This window comes from Microtus oregoni, unplaced genomic scaffold (assembly GCF_018167655.1).
Source record: "Microtus oregoni isolate MIOR12 unplaced genomic scaffold, Mior012 000013F_ref0000133, whole genome shotgun sequence".
Taxonomy (NCBI): Eukaryota; Metazoa; Chordata; class Mammalia; order Rodentia; family Cricetidae; genus Microtus; species Microtus oregoni.
The window spans coordinates 37,739,539-37,760,094 of NW_024543072.1; the positions used below are offsets into that span (position 1 = coordinate 37,739,539).

Genomic DNA, 20,556 nt, shown 5'->3' on the forward strand with positions numbered 1-20,556 from the left:
TCCGGCCCATTCCGGCCCATTTCCACCCCCGGAGGTAGGTGCTGCTCCTTGACTGGGCTCGGGCTCCGCACCCCCGTTAGCCTACACCGGACGCTCCTCGGCCGCGTCTCGGCTGCAGCCCGCTCCCGGAGCGTTCGGCTGCCCCGCCCCACCCTCCCCACCCCCGGCACTCGGCGACCTTCCCTCCCCCCCCACACACTCACACACACACTCCCTGGCTCGGGGCTGCTGAGCTCGCGGGCCCGCCCCCTGCCAGCCCCTCCCTCAGGACCCCGCGGCGGGGACACACCCAGACACACCCCCACCGCGGCCGCCTCCGCCGCCCTGCACCGGGTCCCGGGGCGCCGCCCCCTTCCCCCTCCAGCGCCTCACCTGAGCGCCCGCTCCTCCGCTCGCTCCTTCTGCTCTCTTTTCCCGGGTTCTGTGCCATCTCCCCGCTTAGCCAGGTCTCCCTTTTCCCGTGCTCCCTTGACACACACGGAAGCCGCTCCCGTACCTGACTGGCCAACCCCAAGCGTTCCCGATTCTCCCTTTTACAGCTCTCGCCCCTCCAGGGCCGACGCTAGAGAAAGACTTTACTCCAGGGGCTTCTTCCTCACTGGGGAATTGCTGGAAAGAGCAAACAAAAAGGCGCTGGTGTAGGCTCCAAAATAAACATCTGAATTCGTGATGGCATCGACAGAGGCTCTTAATGGATTAAAAGTTTCAAAACAAACAATAACGCTTTGGAAAAAGGTCAGATTGGCTAAAGTTGCTTCTTGAAAGCGGTGTTTGCACTTCCCTGTTTTACTCATTGTGTTGTCAATGTGGGGTGATAATGTGAGTCTGTTAGGACCACTTCCTGGTGTGTTGTGCAGTCTCAGAAATTTAGAGGCAGATTGGATGCACAGCGAGCCAAAATCATTGTGATATCCCCGAGCTACCCTCAACTAACAGACCGTTTGATGCAGTTGCAGGCTGTCAGTGTAAAATTTAGGCTTTATTCTCGCCAGCTGTGGAAAACCAAGTTCATGAATTTAAGTAATAGTACCACTTTGAAATTCCCAACCTCAAGTTTGTTGGATAAAGAAAGATTTACCTAGTTTTTGCCTAGCCGGGCATGGGGGCGGCACACTTTTAATCTCCGCAGAGGCAGTCAGATCTCTGATTTAGAGAGCAGCCTGATCTATCTACATAGTGAGTTTCCAGGAATAGCCCGTCTCAAATAAATGCCAGCTGTGGTGTCTTAGTCCCAGCACTCGGGAGGCGGAGGCACTAGGTCTCTGAGTTCCATATGCAGAGCAGGTTCCAGGACAGCAGGGGCTAGCTATATAGAGAAACCCTGTCTTGAAAAAAAAAAAAAGTGATAATACTGACCATTCACATAGGAAATTAGTCCCTTAAACAGCCTGTGCCACATGTAAATCATAATCAACCTGCATATAATTACATGTATTTTAAAATTTATTTTCTCTAGAAAAAAACTAATGAATTTTTGTATTCAGTCTGAAATTCTTCTGTTTGATAGCCCTCCTTGATAAACTCCTTTCTTGACGTTATATAGCTTATTAATAAAGTCTGGTTGTAGCTTATGTTTTTAGCAGTCTAGCAATCACTTTTTGTTGTTGTTTTGATTGTGTTTTACTGTGAAGTCTAAAACACCTCTTGCGAGGCTTAGCAGCTCACGCTAACGCTAGCACCGGAGGTGGGATCAGGAGAGTCACCACAAGCTTGAGGGCTGCCTTAGAATGAGACCTTGTTTCTAACAAAATAAAACACCTGCTGGCAATTCCTATTACTGCGTCCAGGCATCGTGAGGAAGGCACCTCTTCATACATGGCGATTTCAGTTTTTCTTCTGAGACAAGTTTTCATTTATGTAGCCAAGACTCAAGATTCTCCTGCCTCAGTGCACCAGTGTTAAAATTATATATGTGTACCTGGCACTCCTGGCCAGGAGATTTTACATTTTTAGGGATGTTTAAACTAGAAAGCACAAAGGGAATAAAGATGGTGCTAAGAATATGGTTTGCTCTCTCAGCAGGGTTGAATGTCTGCCTGTACTTCCAGGCATGACCATGGAGAAAAGTGGGAACATACAATTGGAGATCCCCGACTTCAGCAACTCTGTTCTGAGCCATCTCAACCAGCTGCGAATGCAAGGCCGTCTCTGTGATATCGTGGTCAATGTGCAAGGACAAGCTTTTCGGGCTCACAAAGTAGTTCTGGCTGCCAGCTCTCCTTATTTCCGGGATCACATGTCCTTGAATGAAATGAGTACTGTGTCCATTTCTGTCATCAAGAACCCTACTGTTTTTGAACAGCTCCTTTCTTTCTGTTACACAGGACGGATATGCCTGCAACTAGCAGATATTATCAGCTACCTAACAGCTGCTAGTTTTCTGCAGATGCAGCATATTATAGACAAATGTACACAGATCCTAGAGGGCATTCATTTCAAAATTAATGTGGCTGAGGTGGAAGCAGAATTAAGTCAAACAAGGACAAAGCACTCAGAGAGACCTCCAGAGTCTCACAGGGTTACACCACCTCTAAACCGCTCACTTAGCCCACGACATAATGCTGCAAAGGGAAACTGGAGAGGACAGGTCAGTGCTGTGCTGGATATCAGAGAGCTCAGTCCCCCTGAGGAGTCCACCAGTCCTCAGATAATTGAGCAGAGTTCTGATGTAGAGAGCCGGGAGCCCATTCTTCGAATCAACAGAGCAGGGCAGTGGTATGTGGAAACAGGAATAGCAGACCAAGGGGCGCGGAGCGGTGATGAAGTTAGGGTTCTTGGAGCAGTGCACATCAAAACTGAAAATCTGGAAGAGTGGCTTGGGCCCGAGAATCAGCCTTCTGGAGAAGATGGAAGTAGTGCAGAAGAAGTCACGGCCATGGTGATTGACACCACAGGCCATGGTTCTATAGGACAGGAAAGTTACACTTTAGGGTCTTCAGGAACCAAGGTAGCTCGGCCAACCAGCAGTGAAGTTGACAGGTAAGTTTTGCTTTCTTATTTAAAACTATTGTGTAAACATAATTAAATGAGCCTTCTGTGTTACAGAGAGCATTTTTCTTACCTGATGTTCCTATTCAACTTACTTTGGGAGACTGGAAATATGTCAGAAGACTTCCATTATTTTCTCAAAGCAGGAAGCTCCTGGTTCTGAAGTACTCATGATGTTATGAGAACTGTGGTAAAAATCAGCTACTACCATGAATCAGATAGCACCTGCAGCCACTCTAGGATCAGTTACTGCCAGGGCTTTCTGGACTCTAGGCAAGGAGCCGATTGTCAGAAAGTGCCTAGTAACATTGCCCTTTCTCTGTAGAGCACCACACAGGTAGGTAACTTTGGGGAGTTTTACTTTCCTTGTAGCAGTGTGTGTTATTTCCATTTGCCCTTACCTACCAAATTAGAGTCTGGCGCCATCAGTGAGTGTTCTTTTCAGATTAGAGTAATATAGTACAGTAAAAGCTTTTTGAATTTTTTCAAGTGTGACCTCACCTAGTGATGTTTCCCTTGGATCCGCTACTGCCCTAGGCCTGAGTGTCCTACCCCCACCGTCACCCCACCCCCGTGCTGCCATGGCCTATGGTCGTCACTGTTTTCTTCCTAATGTATTAAATTTTAGAACATTTTCTTTTGATGGAAAAAGCACTGTCTTTGGTCTAGTCAACTGAAAGAAAAATGTTATTAGTTTAGATTGGTAACTTTGTATGTTCTTTTTTTTTCTCTCTCACTTTTTTATTGAGAAAAGATTTCTGTAGCTCAAGTTTTTTGAAATTCAGAGCAGTCCTCCTGCCTCAGCCTCCTCAGTTCTGGGATTACTGGCATGAGCTACCATATTTGGATTTCGTTGTTATTGTTGGTTGTGTTTTGGTTTTGAGATAGGTTTTTTTTTCTTGTGTGTATAGCCCTGACTGTCCTCGAACTCACTGTGCAGACCAGGCTGTCCTGGAACACAGATAATCCCCCTGCCTCTGCCTCCCGAATTTTGGAATTAAAGTTGTGTACCACCACCACCCAGCTTTGAGACAGAGTCTCACTCCATAGCTCAAGATGGTCTATTGCTTACTATGTAGCCTAGGCTAGCCTCAAACTCATGCATTCTTCCGATCTTATGCATCCAGGCCTAGATTACAAGCTAATTTATTCTTGAAATAGATTGAAATGGGTAAAGGCACTTAGAGCCTGACCATCTGAGTTCAATCCCTGGAGCCCACATGGTAGAAGAAAAGAACGGACTCTAATAAGTTATTGTCTGACCTCTACACATATGCTGGCATGTATATGCTTCATAAACAAACAAATAAATTTGAAATTGATCTTTGGAACAATTAAAACCAACTAACTCATTTCTTTGGTTTATAACTAATGTAGACATTTAGTAGGAGATCTTAGCCACATAGATGGTCTTGGTTTGAGTATTTCCCATTATGTGACCTTAATAGTCTAAATATTCTTGAATACAGAATATATATTCATCCCCAGTGTTAGAAACTGTTGTCCTATATTAGAACTATATCAGAAGTAGTACCTTCTTAAATGGAAAAAAAAGTTTTAGTCTATATGAACTATGAGTAGATTACCATAAGAAGAAAGAGCCAAAACCCCAATAGTTAACATAAAAGAACTGAAATTGTGTCAGGCATAATGGAACATGCCTGGAATCCTAGCACTTGGGGTGTTGAACCAGAAGGATTGCTATAAATTCAGGACAACTTTGGAGCCTGTATAGTGAGTACCAGACCCCCCGCCCCCAAAGGCTTCATAACAGAACCATAGCTCATAGAAGCAAAACAAAACTACGGACTGGGTTTCATACATGTTTTTATTCCCTTTACAGTGCTTACTAGGATAGAAAGCTTGTATTTAGTCTTATCTTCACCTTCTCATATGGTCTGTTTTTTGTTTGGTTGGTTTTTTTTTTTTTTTTTTTTTTTTTTTGGTTTTTCTGTGGTTTTGGAGCCTGTCCTGGAACTAGCTCTTATAGACCAGGCTGTTCTCAAACTCACAGAGATCCGCCTGCCTCTGCCTCCCGAGTGCTGGGATTAAAGGCGTGCGCCACCACCACCCGGCATATGGTCTGTTTGTCACTTTGAAAATATTTCTGTTTGATTTAGTCCCATTCCTCAGCTATAAGATAGAGGAGAAACAGCATTCAAGTTCTTTGGCACTACTTGTCTATTGGTCCCCTTTATGCTCCTTTTCCAACAGATTTAGTCCCTCCGGCAGTGTTGTTTCCATGACAGAAAGATACAGAGCCAGAAGTGAGTCTCCTGGGAGAGTGGATGAGCCTAAGCAACTTAGCTCCCAGGTATGTAGTTTTGGACTTAGGGTTGCTGTGTTGGTGGAAGAACTTGTCACTGAATAAACAGAACATAATGAATAAGAAAGGTGTAGGACAAACAACAGTGGCCTTGTTGCATACTGGATTTGATATATATTAGTTTTTTCTTAATCTTACTTGTGATCATGCTAGAATTAGGATTTGAGACGTAGAAAGAAAAAAAAATAACTGTGGGGGTGGAATTATGAATGGCTCAGCTGTTAAAGGTACTTACCGCTCTTGCTGAAAATACTAGTTTGGTTCCCAGTACACAACCATCTCTAACTCCAGTTCCAGTGCCTTCTTCCTCTGACCTCTGCAGACACCAGGCACATTTATGTTCTGTGTGTGTGTGTCTGTGTGTAGGCAAAGCACTCCTACACAGAAATAAGTTTTTTTTAAAAATGTGGAATTTTTTCTGATTGTAGATATACCTGAGAGTAAAATTAATTCCTTAACCTTATACCTTTGAGTCATTTAGAACTTAGATTAAAAATAATTTGATTTAGGCTATGTAGGGAATATATATGGGTATATAGTTGTTAGTCTATATAATACTTATTTTGTACATATAAGTAAATTGCTTATGCATTTCTATGTATTTATTCTTTTGTATGTATGTATCTTTTTATGTATTTGCATCCTGATCTTCTATCATACTACAGAGTTCTAAAGGCTAGATGTGGTGGTGCACAACTCTAATCCCAGCACTTGGGAAATAGAGGAGGCAGAATTGCTGCAAATTTGAGGCCAGCCTAAGCTGCTTTTAATAAGTTCCTAGCCAGTGAGTGCTGTAGAGTAAAACCCCATCCTTAAAAACACAAAGACTCATGAAAATGATGTTTTCTGTATTCTTCCCAACTCTCCTTAGCTATTGAAGTGATCGGTTGACATTTTTGTTTGTCTTTTACAGATCTTTAATACTGAGAATTGATTTTTTTTCAAAGCTGTAACAACATAGAACACAATAAATTAGAAACTTTAGTCCGTAAAAAGGAAAACAAGTAGGTTAACATTGCCTAACTTCAGACAGATCTCTGTGAGTTCGAGGCCAGCCTGGGCTACAAAGTGAGTTCCAGGACAGACTCTAAAGCTACACGAAGAAACCCTGACTTGGGAAAAAAAAAAGATTGCTTAACTTTTAGGAGGCAGAGGAAGGTCCTCTATGAGTTCGAGGGCAGCCTAGTCTATAGAGCGAGTACCAGGACAGGCTTCAAAGATTCACAGAGAAATTCGGTCTCAAAAAAACTTAAAAAAAAAAAAAAAAAAAAAAAAAAAGGTTGCCTACCTTGCAGACATGACAGCACTGGGGAGCAGAGGCAGGTGGATGGATCTCTGTCATTTAGAAGCCAACCTGGTCTACATAGCAAATTCCAAACCAACCAGGACTAGATGGTAAGACCCTACCTTAAAAAAAAAAAAGATAGCTTATTTAACCTCCATTACAATGTCTTGTTATCTAAGCCACTGGATATATTTTTTGTGTATATTGGTATAGTACTGGCAGTAAGATATTGTTACACACTAAATTTTTTAGTTTTGGGGTTTTTTGTTGTTGTTGTTATTAGTGGTGGTAGTGATGTTTTGAGGCAGGGTTTCCTTAACCCAGGCTGACCTCAAACACGATCCTTCTGACTTTGCCTCTCTGGACTTGGATTTCAGATGTATGCCAATATACTGCATTATTTTTTAGTTTTGATTTGAGTGGTAGAGAAAATGTTAAGAGCTAAGTGGGAAAGTAATAAGAATGCTTTTTCTCCCCATCTCTCAAATCTTGTATAATAGCATGCAAATGTAACTAGTTATGCAGATAGTTGCAGTGATTAGGGCAGATATTATCAGCCTTATAGACTAATCATACAAATGTCCTAAAAGAATACAAGTACTGAGGGCTGGAGAGATGGCTCAGAGGTTAAAAGCATTTCCTGTTCTTCCAAAGGTCCTGAGTTCAATTCCCAGCAACCACATGGTGGCTCACAACCATCTGTAATGAGGTCTGGTGCCCTCTTCTGGCCAGCAGGCATACACACAGACAGAATATTGTATACATAATAAATAAATATTTAAAAAAAAAGAATACAAGTACTTACAGGCATTTATAAGACTTAGTGTCCACATAATGCAGGTACAGTTAAACAGATGTGTATTCGTGTGTGAAGGTACTTGTTGTGCAGAGAGTGATTCACACATATATATGCGGAGGTTAGAAGTAAACCTAGACCTTTTACCTTGATTTTTCTTGAAAGGGTCTCTAACTGGCCTCAGACTCAAAGGCTCTGCTAGGCTGGCTATCCAGGGATCCCTGTTTGTCTCTTCATTCCTGGGGCTGGAATTAAAAACTCGTGCCGCCACACCCAGCTTTTTTACATAGGTTCTGAGGATTGAATTTAGTCCTAAAGTTTGCATGACATGTAAGTACTTTACTGACTGAACCATCTCCCCAGCTGTGGGGTTTTTTTTTTCTTCTAACTAAGCAGATTTTAAATGCAGCTTCTAGCTTCCCTTTTCTTCCTCTTCATTAAGAAAAAGATTTATTTTTAATTATCTGTATCTATGTGTAATTTTTTACACATGAATACAAGTGCTTACAGAAGCCAGAAGAGGGCCTTGGTGCCTGCAGTGGTTTGAATGAGAATGGCCCCCTAGGCGCTGTAATTGACTGCTTAGTTCCCGGTTGTGGATTAGGAGGTGTTGCCTTGGAGGAGAGGTGTTACTGAGGGTAGGCTTTGAGGTTTCTCTCTGCCTCCTATGTAAGGGTTGGATCAGATGTGAACTCTCAGCCCCTACTACAGCACCATGCCTGTTATAATCCCGACTATGATCATGAACTACCTCTCTGAAATTGTAAGCAAGCCCCCAATTAAATGCTTTATTGTATATGCTGCCTTGGCAATAGTGTTTCATCACAGCAGTAGTAACCCTAAGACACCTCCAGGAGTTCAAGAGGTTGTGGATGCTGGGAATAGAACTCAGGACCTCTAGAAGAACAACAAATGCTTTTAACTACTGAGCCATATGTCTAGCTCCATCCTTCCCTATTTTGAGATAGGAAATTATGTTGCCCAGGCTGTTCTTAAACTCTGGGTTAAAAATCTGCCTGCCTTAGTTTCTCCAAGTAACTGGGGCTGCAATTATACACTACTCTGTCAGGATTTAAATGTTTTTGAGTTTTGCCTCAGCCTCCCAAATGCTGGAATTAACAAAAATACAACACCATCATGGCCTAAATGTAATTTTTTGTAGCACGAATCTAATTGGTCCTAATAATAAAAACCTGGAGTCAGATATTAGGGGATGAAAGCTGAAAGATACAGCCACTAGTTCTTAACTCTGCAAAATCCTCAGATCGAAATGGGTATCCTGTCTCAGACTGAATCCTGAGCTCTTGTCTCCTCCTGCTTTATATTCCTCTCTCCGCCTAGCCATATCACTTCCTGTTTCTACCTTCTTAGTGCTAGGATTAAATGTGTGAGCCACCACCGCTTGGCTCTGTTTGTCTTTTAGACTGATTTGGTCTTTTATGTAGCCCAGGGTGGCCTGAACTCACAGAGATCTGTACATCTCTGTCTCCGAGCGCTGGGATTAAAGGTATGTGCCACCATTGCCTGGCCTTTATGGCTAACTAGTGTGGCTAGCTCTGCACTCTGATCTTCAGACAAGCTATATTTGTTAAAACACAAGCAAAATTTCACCAGTTTTCAATTGTAATTAGGATAGAAATAATATTGGATTACATAAGGGTGTTTACCTGACTAGAACAAAAGAGATAGTCTATAAAGAAATAGAATGTAAATAGTACTACATAATGCTAATGCAGTGACTCCTCAGGTGAGGCCAAGCCTGGCAACCTGACCACATGGTGAAAGGACAAAACTGGGTGCTATAAACTGTCCTCTAACCTCCATACACATCACATACATTCTCTCTCTCTCTCTCTCTCTCTCTCTCTCTCCCCCTCTCCCCCTCTCCCCCTCTCTCCCCCTCCCTCCCTCCCTCCCCCTTCTCACTATAAGTAGATTTAATCTTAGGATTTTTTTTTTTTTTTTGGTTTTTCAAGACAGGGTTTCTCTGTGGCTTTGGAGCCTGTCCTGGAACTAGCTCTTGTAGACCAGGCTGGTCTCGAACTCACAGAGATCCGCCTGCCTCTGCCTCCCGAGTGCTGGGATTAAAGGCGTGCACCACCACCACCCGGCTAATCTTAGGATTTTTTAAAAAAAATTTTATAGCTGGGGGACAGTGCCCAAGGAGTCTGTCTGATACTGTAGGTGTTGAGAACTGAATACAGGTTTTCTGGAAGAACAGCAAATACTGTTAAACACCAAGCCATCTCTCCCTAATAAATGTAATTTAAAAAAATAAAAAGTACTATCTAGAAATGATTCAAAGGATAAAATACATCTATACATTTTAATATATAAGAAGATGTATTGGGCTGGAGAGATGGCTCAGTGGTTAAGAGCATTGCCTGCTCTTCCAGAGGTCCTGAGTTCAATTCCCAGCAACCACATGGTGGCTCACAACCATCTGTAATGAGGTCTGGTGCCCTCTTCTGGCCTTCAGGCATACACACAGACAGAACATTGTATACATAATAAATAAATAAATATTTAAAAAAAAAAGATGTATTATGGTAAATCCACTTACCAGTTATTTCCCTATGCCACAGAAGACCAAAGCGAAGCAAAGATTTATATTTGCATGTGTGTGTGTGTGTGTGTGTGTGTGTGTGTGGTGGTGGTGAATGGATATCAGGACAGCTTGCAGGAGTTGGTTCTCTTCCATCATGTGGGCTACTGGGAATCAGCAGGAAGGCCCTTGATATCTCAACTGGCCAACTTACATTATTATGAACAACAAAAAAACAGAAAACTAATGTATTGAAAATCCTGGAGCAACTGGGCAATGGTGGCACACATGTTTAATCCCAGCAGTTGGAAGGTAGAGACAGGCAGATCTCTCTGAGTTCCAGAACAACCTATTCTACAGAGTGAGTTCCAGGACAGCCAGAGCTTACAGAGAAACCCTGTCTCAAAAAATCAATCAATCTATCTATCAATCATTCAAAACAAGAAAATACTGGAGCAACCAGGCAGTGGTGGTGTACACCTTTAGTCCCAGTACTTAGGAACAAAGGCAGGCTGATTTCTCTGAGTTTGAGGCCAGCCTGGTCTAGAGAGTAAGTTCCAAAACATCCAGGGCTACACAAAGAAACCATGTCTCAGGAAAAAAACAAAACAAAACTGGAGCTGTAGCTCAGTGGCAGAATAGAACACCTGTCTTGAAGACATGAAACCTAGGCTCAATGCCAATATGTAAAAAAAGAAGAAAACAAAAGTTTTACCTTACATGTATTAGGTTCTGCATTTGATCTTAAAAAAAAAAAACCAAAACAAAACAAAAACTGGGACCAGCAGGATGGATCAGCTGGTAAAAGCCCTTGCTGCCAATCCTGATGGCCTGAATTCCTTCCCCAGCACCCACATGACAGAAGGAGAAAATAGAGTCCCCCAAGTTGTCTTCTGACTTCTCTGCACATAGTTCATGAAAATGCAATAAAAGATTTCTAACTCATTGATAGACTAGACTCTGACTGTAAAGGGTGAATCTGGAACAGATACCAAAGTTACTTCTTAAAAACATTTTCTTTTTTTTCTACCACTGGAAAGTTACTACTACCACTTGGCTAATTATCCATGTAAGTTACAGTCTTTCCAGCTCAGCTGTCCCACTAAGCAGCATTTGCTGTCTATTTTGACTTGTAGACTTCTCAGTGCATACTATAACTACATCAGATTCTGTCTTTAGTCTGAGATTCCTCATTCTTGTGAATCCACTGAAAGCCCCACTCCCAAGTTCTCCTAAATGTCTTTTGATCCTTTTTTTCTCTTTTTTTTTTTTTTTTTTTTTTTTTTTGATTTTTCGAGACAGGGTTTCTCCGTAGCTTTTGGTGCCTGTCCTGGAACTAGCTCTTGTAGACCAGGCTGGCCTCGAACTCACAGAGATCCGCCTGCCTCTGCCTCCCGAGTGCTGGGATTAAAGGTGTGCGCCACCACCGCCCGGCGATCCTTTTTTTCTTAAACAACTATTATAGCATTTCACACACTGTGCATTATTTTTCCTTTTTTTTGGGTGGGAGGCAAGCACTCTGCACCAAGGAAAATTCCTAGCCTCTTACCTTTTCCTGATTCTCTACTAATTCATATAAATTATTTCTTTCCTGTTTGAATTTGTGTTAGTTATCATTGTTATTGAACTAAAGTGCTCAAGTGTATTAGTTCATTCAGTGCTCAACACAGCCTCTGCAGGAAATGATTAAGAAAACTAAGGATAATAAATGGAACTCAGATTTGAACCCAGGGCACGCTTAACTGTTATGTGATGTAATGCTTTCAGATTTTTCCAAAGTACCTGAGTTTGATAATATAATACCATCCACACAGGCGACCAAGCAGGAAGATATCTTGAGCTAGGAATGTTTATGGCTATCCCGGTCGATACATTGAGATCCTGTTGCAAAAATAAGGTTTTGTTTTTGCGATCAAGTCTCACAGGTAGTCCTGACTGACCTTGAATTTCTGGTAATCTGCCTGTGTCTACTTCAGTGCTGGAATTACAGATTACAAGTATGAGCCATTATGTCCTTTTAAGGTTCTTAAAAATATATCTCAAGGTACTATTAGCAATTTTTAATCTCAATCCTATAAAATTGGAACAACATGTGATGTCCTTTTTATGAATGGAAAAACTGAACCCCAGAGAACTTCCTGTGTTTTGTCCTTGGTCACTTAGGATTATTAGTAAGATTCTTCCTATTCTTTCTGTGCGTTCTGTTTTGATGACCCAGGAAAATTAATAAAAATTCTTTGTGAAACAACTCAAAAGCTAGATGCTATAGATCATAGTCTGTTCTCCTCGTGCGGGAAGTTGAGGTAAGAAGATTGCCAAAAGTTTAAGACCAGCCTGGGCGGCTACATAGTGAGACCCTGTCTGAAAAAAACATCAACCTTGATTTTATGTACTGATTTCTAGATCTGCTGAGGAGCTGCCTCCTTCAGAAATGCTGAAAAGTCTCGTCAGGCTAGCATGTGAGAAAGAGACAAAAGATTGCTTTTAGGAACTAAAGCTTATGGAATTGCTAACTAGTTGAATCTTTCTCTAGTTAATACAATATTTTCTTTGTATTAATACCTTGGCTTCTGTTCAAAATTGTAATTATTTCCTGCATGACTTTGTTTAAGAAAATTGACTGTAATGACTTTAGTTGTCAACAGCCCCCCCCCGAAAAATTAGTAATTTTTTAAAAATATTTATTTATTTATTATGTATACAATATTTTGTCTGTGTGTATGCCTGAAGGCCAGAAGAGAGTACCAGGTCTCACTATAAATGGTTGTGAGCCACCATGTGGTTGCTGGGAATTGAACTCAGGACCTTTGGAAGAGCAGGCAATGCTCTTAACCACTGAGCCATCTCTCCAGCCCCCAAATTAGTAATTTCTGAATAGTGATATTTAACATAGAATTTTGAGCTAAAGGTGTTTATCACTCTAAAACATATTTTAAGATTTATTTTTATTGGTTTATTTACTTATTTATTAGACAGAGTTGACTATGTAGTCCTGGTTGGCCTCAAACTCAAAGAGTGCTTACCAGTCTCTGCCTTTCAAGTTTTGGGATTAAAGACATGCACCACCATGCCCTGCTTTATTATTTTTTTTTAAATTATGCTTATTTCTGTGGTTGGGGGCTATGTGCAGATGTCTACAGAAGCCAGAAGCTTCAGATGCCCCTGGATCTGGAGCTACAGACAGTTGTAAGCCACAGACGTGGGTGCTAGGAGCCAAACTCTGATCCTCTGCAGGAGTTATGTACACTCTTAACAACTAAGCCATCTTTCCAGACCCCAATCTAAAATTTCATAAGTTACTTGTTTAAAAGAATTTATTCTTGGCCAGGCGATGGTGGTGCACATCTTTAATCCCAGCCCTTGGGATTAAGGATTTCTGTGAGTTCAAGGCCTGCCTGGTCTACAGAACAAGTTCCAGGGCAGGCTCCACAACTAGGTAGAGAAACCCTGTCTCAAAAAACAAAACAAATAAACAAAGAATATGTTCTTATCCTTCCAGCTTTCAAATGGGAAAACCCCATGTCTTCAGCCAATTTAGCCTGAAATCACTTAAAGCTTTTTAGTTTTTAGGAGGCCCGAGAGGTAACTCAGTGGTTAAAAGCACTGACTGCTCTTCCAGAGGACCCAGATTCAATTTCTAGCATCCACAAGGTACTCAACAACTGTGACTCCAGTTCTAGGGGACCTGACACCCACTTCTGGTCTCCAGAGCACATTCACACATGGTGCATAGACATACATGCAGGCAAAACACCAATACATAAAATAAAAAATGTTAAGAAATGATTTTAGTTTATAGCATGATAATGATGTGCTGATGTATTACATTATTGCATATATTTTTTATAAAGGTAGGTAACTGCTGGTTAACATAGTAATGATAGTGTCATAAAGGAAATTTGATTGTATTTGCCTTTATATACTCCATTCTTTCATGTATGTTTCATACTAGACATAAGCACATTTGAATTTTTGTTTAAATTAGTTAAAAGCAATTTAAATTTTTCCTCAGTTGCATTAGACATGACAAATGCTAATAGCCATGTAGTTACTTCATTGAGTAGTTCAAATTATAGAACATTTCCATCACAGAAAGTTCTGTATACTCTGTGGTTGATTGTCTAGAATACAGTTGTAAGGATAGACTCAAAGGATGGTATTGTGGGCTTATATTTTCCTATTACTGTAAAATAGTATTAAAGAAGAAGTTTTCAGTTTGACTTTTGGTTTTAGTTTTTGAGACATGTCTCATGTAGTTCAGGCTGATCTCCAACTCCCTATGTAGCCAAAAATAATCTTGAGTTTCTTATTCTAATGTAGCAGAGGCTTAATAAGCATCCAATTCATCAGCCAGAACTTTGTGTTGCTTGTTTTTTATTGTTTTTTTTCTTTAAAATTTATTTATTTTCACTTTATTTGCATTGGTGTTTTGCCTGCATTGGTGTATGTCTGTCAGATCTTGGAGTTACAGCAGTTGTTAGCTGCTATTTGGGTGTTATTGGGTGCTGGGAATTGAACCCTGGTCCTCTGGAAAAACAGTCAGTGCTCCCAACTACTGAGCCATCTCTCCAGCCCCTCTGTTCTTTTTACAGTAATAAAAGAATACTCTCAGAATTCTTCTTAAATTATTATGTTAATATATTTACTTTTTTGGTAATGAGTTTCCCTCTTGGCTCTCCATTACAAATAAGTGTGTATGGGCTAGGAATGTAACAAACATTTGCCTAGCTTGCACAAGGTCCTACGTTCTAGTCCTTACACCACACAGACACACAAACGTATATATCTTAGTAACAGGAATAGGTAGATTGGGTTGCTTTTAACATATATGCTTAATGTTATGTAATATTTACTTATTTTCTTCTGTCACAGGTAGAAGAGTCAGCAATGATGGGAGTTAGCGGCTATGTGGAGTATCTCCGAGAACAAGAGGTATCTGAGCGGTGGTTCCGGTATAATCCCCGCCTCACCTGCATCTACTGTGCCAAATCTTTCAACCAAAAGGGAAGTCTGGACCGCCACATGCGCCTGCATATGGGAATAACACCCTTTGTCTGCCGCATGTGTGGAAAAAAGTATACCCGGAAAGATCAGCTGGAATATCACATCCGCAAGCACACAGGCAACAAGCCCTTTCACTGTCATGTTTGTGGCAAAAGTTTCCCCTTCCAGGCCATCTTGAATCAACACTTTCGAAAAAACCACCCTGGCTGTATACCCCTGGAAGGGCCTCATAGCATTTCTCCTGAAACGACTGTAACATCCCGGCAAGCTGAGGAAGGGTCACCTTCTCAAGAAGAAATGGTTGCTCCTGGGGAATCTGCCCAGGGCTCAGTGTCTACTACTGGGCCAGATTGAAACATTGAGGGGGAAGGGGCAGACCCTCTTCCCCTCTGGGCGGTAAGCAGCCTATATCAAAATCATGGGCTGGTACTTAGATTCACAAAATGCCACATCGCTTGACTAGAAGACGTTCCCATGGTGTTGCCAAATTAGAGGATCATACAGAAAGCACGAAAGGCTCTTCTCCTCTTTCCCACCTCACTCACACTTTGGAAAATAATCAAGCAAATCAGCTTCTAATTCAGGGATCAACAGCCTTGGTTTGTTAACTTTATAAGAAAAAAATGTTTTTAACAAAACTGATCAGTGAATGGTCATTTATCTACCAGTCATGATTGAACACTGTACTTAGGTTCATATCATCTTGATGGGTGAAATACTAGATCTAAAAAACAAACAATCAAAAAAAAAAAAAAACCAACAACAACAGGAGCTTTGGCCGACGGAAGCAGCCTATCAGAAGTGGGAAAGGTAGTCACACCGGTGAGAAAGAGGAATCTTTCCTTCCTCTTCCCTGCCAGAGCATGCATTTCCGTATTTTAAGAAAAAAAAGTGAATACTGGTGATTCTTGTTGTTCTAAAAGGTTAGACTGTCTTTGCCCTGGGGAGGCATCTAGTACTTTGTCTTGTTTTGGCTACCTACTAGCAAGCATCATCACCTGAAGCACGTTAGGTAGGTAGAAGTAAAGTGAGAAGCCAAGCGTTTTCAGTGGGCACTTACACATCTGGGAGCATGAGGAGGAGCAGGAAAGAAAGTGTTCTTATGTTTGCAAGTACTATACATTGCAGAGCTGAACTGCAACTTTCTGATTGGTGTTTGTAAACCATAACACTTGCATGCCTCCTTGGGTGTTTCAAAAATGTTTCTAGTTATGAGTTATCCTGTTAGGCTGACTACCAAAATTCCATCCTCTTCAGCTCCTAGTTTCCTATAACAGCAATATTGTACATCAGAAATGTCACTTTTCAGTCAAATGAGCCTGGATTGTTTTTTTAAATCCATGGGTCTCCACATTTGATAACTTTTATATGAAGTTTTTAAACATTTTTTTCCGCAATACTGTAGTTGAAGAGAGATTCGACACTGTTGTTCTTATTGCAACCACAGCTTCATTCCCTTCTGCGTGTTTTGTACTTTATATTTTCAGTCCAATGAAGAACCTCACTTAAACCTATGTCTTGGTTTTGCAAGTCTATATATAATTCATAAACCAATTAGCAAATTGCTGGAAACTCTTAAGAGTTTTTTTTTAAAAAAAAATAATACACTACAGGGCACTTCACTTACAAGACAATATCTTGCACAATCATGTTGCAATAAATGATCAAGGGATCAATTTTTAGCAGGTGTGGTTACATAATCATTCCTAAGATTTTTAAAACTTCAAGGGACTATTTTAGTGATTTTGAGTTTTTCTGAGATTCTTAACCCAGCTCTGAAAGAATTTACCAAACACATAGAACTTTATATGCCCTGTCTTGCATGCAGAGAAAGGAGTAGGAATGTTAGACAGTACAGGCAAAAAGATGCCAGAAGTCTACAATGCAAGTAGAAGTCTCTAGTTTCTCCTGAGTGGTTTTTAAAGAATATTTAAAGGTGTAATGGTTTGAGTAATTGTTTTGGTACAGGGATATGTATGATTCTAAGAGATTTGGGAGAGGGGTTGGTCCTGCCTGCACTAGTGAGCCATTTATGACAATGTGAAGTTTGTGCTCCTTGTGAGCACCTTGGGTATGGAAAAGTGGAGAAAATGCATTTTTGGTGGTAAACTGGAATGCAAAGGGTAGCTTTAAGCAATCTGATAATTGTATATACTGTATCACTAGAGAAAGGTTTTCTCTTGTGGAAAAAGAAAAGAAATTCATTTTAAAAGGAGTATTATGGTGCTCCAAGAGAAGAGCCTGCTCTTAAAAACAGCACGGAGGAGTTGTGTCTTATTGTTGATCATCATAGGCAGGCTTCTTGCTACTTAGTTGGGCAACAGCATGATAGAGTAAAAACTGTCTCATAGAGTTACCTTAGGGATTGCTATGCTCTGTGGCATAAAAACATAGAGTTGAAGTTCTCGGGAAACATTTTAGCTTCTATTCAAGGCTTTCAGTGGACAGACGTTGTCATTACTGAACAGGCAGGTACCTGGGAAGTACAGAAAATGCTGCTTTAGATGATTTTTTTTAAACCAGCCAAAAATATTTTACATCTGCCCTACTTTTGAAAAGTTAAGCTGTATGCTAAAAAGTTGTTTTTTGCATTGTTAACTTTTTAGGCTATATATGAGAAAATAGAGCTTTTAACTATTACCAAATTATAAAGGTTCAGGTGCAGTAATTTTGTACAGAGAAACTCCATCAAGTTCAGCCACTAACATCTTGAATGGGTAGAGACTGTTGAGATGTCAGGCATGTTTGGCAGGTTCCCTTCTGTTTTCATTCTTTTCTAATAGGTTTTCATTATATTGATACTGTGAAGAGTGCTTCCGGTCCTGAGACCACATCAGCACAGTCTTCTTTGCTAGTCTCTCCTATAATTGGCCTAGCCAGAGCCATGAAATTCATGAGACTTGTAGCCAGGCTACCTTTGAAACAAATTAAAGTTTTCAAAGATAATCATCTGTGTTATTTAGAAATGGTACCTAATTCAAATATCCAGGATTCTTATCCAGATTCACTGTGAGATTGCCCTGCTTCTTTGCTAACATCACTGTCGGGTCATAAGTAGAATGCTCTATATATTAATGAATATTGGTATGCACAAGGAGTATGGTCATTAATGGTGTACTAAATGGGCTTTAGCTGATGCTGAAACTTACTACCAAATCTTGACTTGCACATGTCACCTGTGAGGGGAACTGCATTAGCAGTGAGAGCTAAATCAGTAGATAACTTAATGCCATGGAGTTGCAGTATCAGAACTATTATCATTGAGGGATACTTAGCAGAGAAGCTATCTAGTATTGTCATCCAATGCAGAGAGTTGGTCACATGTGTATCTATTTTTACTCTAAATAGACTTTGTATTCTCTCTAAATTCTGATACTGATATAAACTGTGGCGTTCACATGGCAGTAACACTGTATTTACTCAGAAAGGCTCTTCTTCTCTTTTTACACAGAACCGTAATTACCTCTAAACTGAGTTGAATTTTATTTTATATAAATTCCAAGCAACTTCATAGTTTGGGGGGATCTTGTTTTGTTTTTAGTATTTGAGACAGGGTCTTTGCTATGTAGTCCCTTGCTGTCATGGTCCTCACTATATAGCTCAGCAGGGCCTTGAACTCATAGGAATCCTTCTGTCTCAACATCCTAAGTACTGAGAACTAAATCTAATTTGGACTACATAAAACTGAATTAGTTTGTAAAAGACAAAAATGAAAGAAAGCAGTTAAGAAAAGTTTTCTTGTATGTTTGCCTTTTTTTCTGTTTCCAGATCCCTTGACGTCAGTGAAACAAAGATGGTGTGAGAGTAAACAGAGACTGTCCCTGCCTCTTCACAGTGGGGGTTCAGCTGTAGGTGGGACTGTCCCTGCCTCTTCATAGTGGGATTCAGCTGTAGGTGGGACTGTGGTGGATGGGTGATGTCTAGAACTTCATTTGTATAACTGAGTAGTCCTTTGTCCACAAATAGCTTTGCACAGCCTTACTCTTAATGCATACTAGTTGTTTCTTTTAACTGGCGCAATTATTTGTTTAACAAGGAGGTCTAATTTAAAGAAATAGAAGCACTGGAAAATGGAAAAGGAAGGACTTTTTTCTTCTTGTTCTTTTGGTTTTCAAGACAGGATTTCTCTGTATCGTTCTTGCTGTCTTGTAACTTGATCTGTAAACCAGGTTGGCCTCATACTTAGAGATCTCCTGCCTTTGCTAGGACTAAAGGCATTTGCTATCATTGCCTGGCAAGGAAAGACTGCTTAATGTAGTAGAAAAGCTCTTAATAAGAAAGAGTTGGCATCCTATAGGTAAGCAGGCATAATTTACTTTTCTCTTCCAAGTATGTTCTTTTCCTTATTTGTACACTTATTTATTCAAGGAATATTCAGTGAATCATTACTGAGCAATCTTTGGAAATGGAGCTTTTTACATGAGGCCACAATGGAAAAGAACTTAAAATACTAAAATATTTTCATAGCTGAGTTAGGAAAGAAACAGCAAGCTGTTGCCAGGTAAATCACTGACTTTGAGAGTAGCCCTCAGCAAAGCAGATCCCTAGGGTTTATGGGTTAAATCAGGGTTCAGCAAACCATGGCCCAAAAATCAAATATGAAGAAAAGTATACCCTAACACCTATTTGTTTAGCTATTGTTTATGGTTTCTTTGTACTATGATGATAAAGTTGAGTACTTGACTAACAAAGCCTGAAAATACTGTGGAAGGTGTCAAAGGTTTGCCATCTTCAGCTTACTTTTGGAAGGTTGACTCTAATTACTCCTACTATTTCACCTTTAGCATAGTGTAATTGAGGCCTTAAATTCATAATCACATCTGCATTGGATACTTGAGAAGAGTGTGTCATCTTTTCCTAGATCCCCATAAACCCTCTTGGTTTTTCTTCTGCTTGATTCCCATTCCAGAAAGGAAAAGTAGAATGGGTTATAAGCCAAAAAGAAGCTGGATTATGATTTGCCCTTGCCCAAAAGGTATAAGTAGATTAAGTTTAGCATAGTAGTTGTTTATAACAAAACATCTCTTATAAGAAAAAATCCCACTTATAACAGTGTGGAGTTAAATGGGTACCCTATTCAAAAAGTTAATGCTTTTGTAAATTTTGCCATTTCTGATCTTGCTTAAAGTGATTTGCATAATAATGGCATAAATGAACTTAACCTCCTAGGATTAAAGAGTAATTTCTGTTATGGATAGTTATTACTAGTTGTGGTGACTCTTGCCTGTATCCTAGCACTTAGGAAGGAAGGTGAAGATAAGGCTCAGGAGTTCAGATTTATCCTTGGCTACAAAAAGTTTGAGGGTAGCCAAGGCTATGTGAGACTGTCTCAAAAAAAACATAACAAAAGATGTTTTGATTCTTATCAGATGTACTGTTTTTCTAGATTAGATACCTGTATTTTTCCCTTTATTTTAATCTTAGGTAAATTCACTCTGTCCTCATTTAAACAAAAAAACAAAAACAAAAAAAAACCTCTAATCTTTTTCTTTTGGATGTGTTAAAGCATAGATAGTAAAATGTCAAGATTTCAAATTTTTCTTAGGCCCATTCTTATATAACTGCTATTGTCTAATTTGTTAAAATATATGTTGGACTATTACATATTTACT

General features: G+C 40.3%; 1 protein-coding gene across 2 annotated transcripts; it reads left to right on the top strand.

Annotated features, from left to right (window-relative positions):
• Positions 1-21: 21 nt before the first annotated feature.
• Positions 22-16,217, top strand: Zbtb37 (zinc finger and BTB domain containing 37). Of its 2 annotated transcripts, XM_041662583.1 has the most exons (5): positions 22-34; positions 540-735; positions 2,020-2,979; positions 5,203-5,302; positions 14,813-16,217. In XM_041662583.1, exons 3-5 carry the CDS (start codon positions 2,051-2,053, stop codon positions 15,296-15,298), a joined length of 1,515 nt encoding a protein of 504 aa, XP_041518517.1. In that variant the 5' UTR covers positions 22-34; positions 540-735; positions 2,020-2,050; the 3' UTR covers positions 15,299-16,217. The 2 variants fall into 2 exon arrangements, with proteins under 2 accessions (XP_041518517.1, XP_041518518.1); XM_041662584.1 differs by lacking the exon at positions 22-34 and having other exon boundaries at positions 701-735; positions 2,023-2,979.
• Positions 16,218-20,556: the final 4,339 nt, after the last annotated feature.